At 40.5% G+C, this 6,792-nt stretch overlaps 1 protein-coding gene across 1 annotated transcript; it reads left to right on the top strand.

The window, feature by feature from the left end:
- Window positions 1-5,518: 5,518 nt before the first annotated feature.
- On the top strand, window positions 5,519-6,298 carry LOC118680809 (uncharacterized). The gene has a single exon (XM_036362272.2). The coding sequence runs from the start codon at window positions 5,519-5,521 to the stop codon at window positions 6,296-6,298; it is 780 nt and encodes a 259-aa protein (XP_036218165.2).
- The last annotated feature ends 494 nt before the right edge of the window (window positions 6,299-6,792 follow it).

Genomic DNA, 6,792 nt, shown 5'->3' on the forward strand with positions numbered 1-6,792 from the left:
GTAGGCGTGGTTTTTGTCTGATTTCCATTTTCACAGTGTGTGATAGAAATAATTGGGTAACCTTACATACCAAATTTGGTTGAAATTTGTCCGGTAGTTCCTAAAATATAGGATTTCACCTAAATGTGGGCGGTGCCAACCCCATTATACAATTTTTACAACGGCACCTATAAAGCCCTACCTTACACTTTAATTGTGAAACTTAATGCTTTTGGCGCATTTATTTAGTGAGCTTGAATTGTTAGCAGTTTTTAACATATCTGTTATATAGAGAGTGGGCGTGGTTGTTAGATGATTTTACCCATTTTCACGAAGAAGTGCTAAAAAGACTTCTATCCAGCAAATTTGATTGACTTAGCTACAACAATTTAGAAATTATGTACATTAAACTATTTAGGGGCGAGGCCACGACCACTTGCAGAAAATTAGCCAACATGTGTTAATGCGATCCTTTTTACCAATTTACAGTTTATTATTATAGTGCTTAGCTTATTTTAGTGCTTAGTTATACCACTTTATATGTTTTCGTTTAATGGCGTGGCCAATTACGCCCATATGCAATACCGGACGCTCTTGGGTGCTAAAGAACATACATATGTATGTAGAAAGTTTCACCAATATATCAAAATTTTTATTTAAGAATGGATTTGAACTCGTCTCGACATCCTAATCGTTTATATATACATAGCCCTATATCTATCTCGATTACTTTTAGGTGATACAAACAACCGTTAGGTGAACAAAACTCTTATACTCTCTCCTCTTCTTTTCGTATGAATTTCAGATGGTAACTCAATGATTTGGATTTTTGCAAGAAAGGGCTGAAGCCAAATAAAGTTTAACAATCATGATATCGAGTTCGTCGACAGCTTCTGCCACCTCGAAACATTGTGACAACTCACGGAGAAGCAGAAACGGATGATAGCTGTAGGATTAGCGGCGTTTAGACGGCAGTAAGCGGTGTGAGAAAGCTCGCGCCAGAAACACAAAGCTCAGAATATTTTTTGCATGCTTGAGAGGCCAAAAATTCATCACTATGTATTTAGGTATCATATGCAGGATATTTTGGTTCAAAACTATAAATAATGAAGCGCTATGGTGTTTAACAAAAGAAGATCCCGTACTGAAGTAAAGAAAGTGGAGAAAATGCCGCTGGATAGGCCACACTCTAACGAACACCGCAGACCTCAGAAACAGAAGGCGCGACCGACCAAAAATAATATGGAGTGTACCGACTTACTCTCGCCGATGCCAAAATTCCCTGGGATGGCGCAAAGATCAGAGCCCTTAAATAATGAAAAACAGTTTTAATTAACATTTAAGTTTGGGTATATGCATACATGTGTATGTATGTATGTGTATGTGTACATAAGTGAATAAATATATTATTAAAATTTTATTTATTTTGTAATGATATGTGATTTTCATTTGTTATTAAAGTTTATTAAATATTGTACGTTTGTCCATGATTGAATAAATGCACAGGTAGTGTTGTTTAAGGGATCAACATCGGCTTCGGCCAGTTAGCACAATTAAGACAATCGGTCAATAACTCTGTATTTGCTCAATTTAACTGCTGACACTGTGACACTTCAGTATTATTATTCAATTATATTTATTGTGCTAATTAATGAAAATGTATACTTAATAAGAAGTATGTATCAGCCCTCCTAACAGTAAAATAATTTAAAAAGTTTAATCTTTAGTATCAAAAATTAAGAGGAAGGGGTTTGTTTCACTTATAAGTGAGATTTGTTAATATTGTAAGGTGTCAGAAACTTACTAAATCAATTGAAAATAATTTCTATAACAAAGTGGTACGCAAAACGGGGAGAAATTAAAAACTAAAGATGAGGGAAGTACTAAGTCCGGTTGTAACACTTAATACTCTCGCTATTTTCAAAGATTAAAGCCGGGGGTATATTTTCGGGTTTGGTACAACTTTATATAAAACAAACCGTAATACATATATATATAATAATAATTTTAATCAATGTATTACATTTTTTTAATTTTTTCTTACTGGAACCAAAAGCTATTGAAAAGGATACGTCTTAGGCGTAGTTCTGGGTAAAAAAACTCATTGAACATCTTTATGGTAAATAACGGTGCCCATTGACAGTTACTGTTACACCGTTTTCTTCAAAGTAGTATGGCCCGACAATACACCTTGATAAAACTGCGCACTACACAGTGACTCGTTCTGAGTAAAGTTCCGTCTTGCGGACTATTTCTGGATTTGATTCACCCCATATACGGAAATTTTGCTTGTTTACATTTCCGTTTAGATCAAAGTGGGCCTCATCAACATAAACAGGCAATTTATCAAGTTATTGTCTTCATCGGCCATTTTAATCATCCTTTGGCAAAATTCCAGGTGAATTCGCAAATCTAGAGGGTTTAACCGGTTTGTTATTTGAATTTTGTACGGAACAGGTTTAACTCATCATGAATTATCCGTTGTAATGCCGTCTATTAACTCCAAGTTGCGCCCATAAAATGCGAGTCGAAACTCTTGGATTTGCCTGAATTGACAATACAACAGCCCCGATTATTTCTTGAACACGAACATACGGATCTCGATGGTACGGTCTTCTTGCGATACTTCCAGATTCGGCAAACATGATCTATTTACTCGGGAGAGTGCTGCCAAAATCCCGTCTGAACTCCCTTTGGACGGAAATGACGAACTGCAAAGCATGGTACCGCTGCACTACCCAAACCTTCTTTTCAGTATCCCAAGCATTCATCTCTTAAAAATTAAAATAATAACGTGCCAAATAAAAAAAAAGTAAGTCGATTACCAACACAAAAAAAAGTTATCACGGGTTATTTTTATAGCACGTTCATGCGCTGCCTTGATATTCGTTATATGAGGGAACAGTTAACGGAGGCGCGGATATCATGAGTGTTTTGCCAAGGTTTAGACCGAATTCTTCATATTCAGCGCTAAAGTATATCATATTTAACTGTTAACGGTATAAAGTCGGAAATTATAATATTGGCATAGAGTAAGTTGGAAAGCCGGAAATCATTATATTCGGTATATTGAGGATAGAGGAACGCCGGGACTGACTGCATTTACTCTAGCAAAAAAACATGTTTCCACGCAATTTCAGAACATAACTCACCTACTGGCTGGCAAATTACGCATAGAGTATGCTAGAATAACAGATAATTATATATAATATTATATAAGGGATCAGAGGTAATTTGTGGATCACCTATCGTATATTCACTACCAAATTATATTTTAGAATAGTCTTAATTTTCTTCAGTCGGAAGTTTGAAAATCCTCATATTGGGTATACAGAGCTAGGAGAAGTATTTCTTCAATTTTCAGCATCAAGAGAGATTATTACAAGGAAAATATTTTTTCTCAATTTTATAAAGATACCTAACAATTGACTGATATATTCGGAAAAAGGCAGACATAGGCAGTGATGTATCTGGGGGCCGGAAAAGTTATGGGCCGATTTTGGATAAAAGATGATATAACTTGACGGAAAAGGTTTGGGCAAAGTTCTATTCCAGTGCTTATTTATATACCGCAAAGTGAAAGAATCAGACGGGATTTAATTAAGATGTTAGGAAAATTTGTTCTCAGCACGTTTGTTTGATATAGGATGCGTTCGAGATGGCAATCACGTGTTGCAAATTTGTCAAAGTGTTGCGTTCTGCGTGAATTTCTGGCAACACTTGCAACAGCATCAAGCCTTGCCAAGCCTGCCAGTCTTTCATGACAGCCGTATTGCCTAAAATAAATTTAGAACGATTCGTTTGAACAAATATAATTTAAAACATCCGCTGGTGTACTTTTATGAGCAATTTTTTTGCCAATAGCTTGTACTTCTGCATCTATGAGTATATCCGTCAATCCACCTTGAGTTAATGACAGGTAAAAGTTTGCAAGCAATCAATATTAAATAGAAATCTTTCATCGAGTGAAGGCAATGCAGTATCAACCATGGCAAAATAGAAATTAGTTTTCAAATTTTGCTTAGCATCGCTAATTAGCTCACTGTGAACTCAAAACTGTGATTCGAATGAAAATACATATGTATATATATATATATATATGTATACATATATATGTGATATTTTGAGTGCAAATCAATGGAATACTCGTAAACAAGCATAGCAATGTACAACATACAACAACAACACTGTTGTTTATAATTTATATTAGAATGCGAAAATATGAAAATATGATATTTGTATATCATTGTATATATGGTCGCTGATTCCAAATCTGTAGTCAGTTTTTTTCTAGCAGCTCTTGTTTTCGAAATATGAACATATTACATTTTTAGCCAACAATACTAAAATTTTAGAATTAAAAAATATATTGCTCTTACTTAACATGGAGAAAACTTTCTTTTATGGGATTTTCTTGCATGAGTAGAAACATCAGTCTTGTTTAGAATGTTCCAGCAGTAATGACCCACCATATTTGCATTCAAATGACTCTTCGTTTTTCCATAGTGCGAATATCCTGATGAAAGCGTTCTCTTTGTTCTTCGCAGTGCAACATGAGCTGCTCAATGTGTTGAATGTAGTCTGGAGACTTTTTATTTCCTAAGAAATTTTGCACAACCCAAATAAATTCAATCCATGCAGATTTCTCCTTATCTGTCATACAATCAGTAAAATGTTGGTCCTTTATTAGTTCCCTGATTTGAGGACCGTCAAAAATACCAGATTTAGTTTTTTCCGTAATTTTCAATTTTAATTCAAGTAAGCCGAGTAATGGCAGGCACCTTGCCGTGGTGCAGAGGCTTAGGTCGCAAGGCATTCTCGGCATCTCCCAACCAGGGTGAGAAGTGCTGTCTAGTACCTCTCACGCGGGTTGTCAGGAGCCGCATGCGTGCGACAACCAAGAGCTGCCACCTCCTAATCCAGGGTGTTACGCGACTCCCGTGCCCATTAGATGATTTGCAGCCAGGAGGTAAATTTGGCTGTATTATAACGGAGCCTTCCCAACACCGGGCCGCCTTGGGAAGTAACTGTGGCCTTACCGCGTCAAGGGGCTCTGGCGCGGCGGAAAATACCGTACCCCCTTAAACAGAATAGACCCGGAAGCTCACCTGGTTGAGCCAAGGGTCGTAAGAACCAGTATGAACGAAAACAACAACAAACAAACACAAAAAACCCAAAAAACGTAGCAACAACGACGACAACAACAGCAACCACCTAAAACGGCAACGACAACAACATCAGACTGCAATGCTTCCGTTGCAGGTAAGAGTGGTCCAGGAGCTAGGCGCAAGTTCAGCTTCCTGGACGCTCTTTCGCCAGAAGAGCGCGCACTGTTTGAGGAGCACGCGCGTGATGATGACGACGTGCCCTCGTGCAGTGGCAATCGTAAGGCAGCTACTGCGACGAGTGCAGATAAGGGGATCCCACAGAAACCTCTTCAAGCAGGCTCAGCTGCTCAGAGGAGGATGAACCAAAACGGGATGGGACAGAAGGTGTGCGCAAGAGGAAGAGGGGGGGGGGAATGCTTAAAGGCAACCGGATGGCGGTGCTGCCACGAAACTACCCGGCGGAGGTCCTGGGGTCAGAAGAACTTACAGTGCTGCAAGATAGCATCATGGATGAGGTATACAATGGGTGTGGGTACACCGGCTCATTCCATGGTGTATACTTCAGGTCAGGAATGCTGCTAGTCGACTGTAAGGACGAAAATACGACCACTTGGCTTGCGGAGATCGCTCCAAAGCTGAACGGATGGAAAGGTCCGGTCCTATGCGCGAGGAGGGGCGAAGACATACCGTCTATGCACAGCATGACGGTGTTTCTTCCCAGGAGCGCAGGAAAACCCTACCAGTTTGCTATTGGTCTCATACGAAACCAAAACGATGGACTTAGTACATCGGCTTGGAGGGTAGTAGACAGCAGTATTGAGGACGCCGGATGGAGGCTCAACATCACCATCGATGATGAGTCCTACAAATTGATCCGAAAGGAGGGGTTCAGGCTGAATTTTAGATTCAGCAGTGTGGTAATGAGGCCATGGAGGCCTAAAACCACACCGGCGGAAGGAACGGCGGAGGAAGCAATGCTGTTGGATGAGACGCCCACTCAGTCCGTTACCGGCACACTCGAGCAGGCTACTGCTACGATGGTGCATGGTGCTACAGCAGTCGCGGAAGGAGCAGTAACCATGGGTACAAAAGAGTGTGAAGGGGAGCTACCCTCCACACAAGAGCTCTTAGAGGGGCTGAAGGGGCAGGTACAGCAGGGGAGTAACGAGGACAGCGACGACGATCTGTCCCTCCTGGAACCAATCCTGTGACCGTCAGTGCCCATATTGAAGTGGCCCAGGTGAACCTACACCACGCGACAGCAGCCTCGGCTGTTATCGCGAGTAGGTTCCTTTCGGATAACCTGGGTATCCTACTGATCCAGGAGCCGTGGGTCCTAAGAGGGGAAGTCAGGGGTGCAGACTTCGTCCTTGCATCGGCCTATTTCCCAGGGGAGACAACCACATCAAGAATTTATTCAATGCAGACTCAATCAAGTGGGCACTGGCTTCCTTCTCGAAATATAAGTCACCAGGGGCTGACGGCATCTTCCCAGCACTTCTACAGCAAGGTGAGCAAGCTCTATTGCCGCACCTGGTAGGGCAGATGAGAGATAGCCTTGCGTTGGTGTACATCCCATCACCGTGGAGAGTAGCAAAGGTAATCGTCATACCCAAGAGGAAGGAAGGCCTATTCACTGGCCAAGTCCTTCAGGCCTATTAGTCTCACCTTCTTCATACTAAAAGGTATGGAAAAGATTATAGAC

This window comes from Bactrocera oleae, chromosome 4, assembly GCF_042242935.1.
Source record: "Bactrocera oleae isolate idBacOlea1 chromosome 4, idBacOlea1, whole genome shotgun sequence".
In the NCBI taxonomy this organism is placed as follows: Eukaryota; Metazoa; Arthropoda; class Insecta; order Diptera; family Tephritidae; genus Bactrocera; species Bactrocera oleae.

Bases quoted from the DNA above. Each gene is read 5' to 3' on its own strand.
- LOC118680809 (XM_036362272.2), top strand. From the start codon at position 5,519: ATGGCGGTGCTGCCACGAAACTACCCGGCGGAGGTCCTGGGGTCAGAA.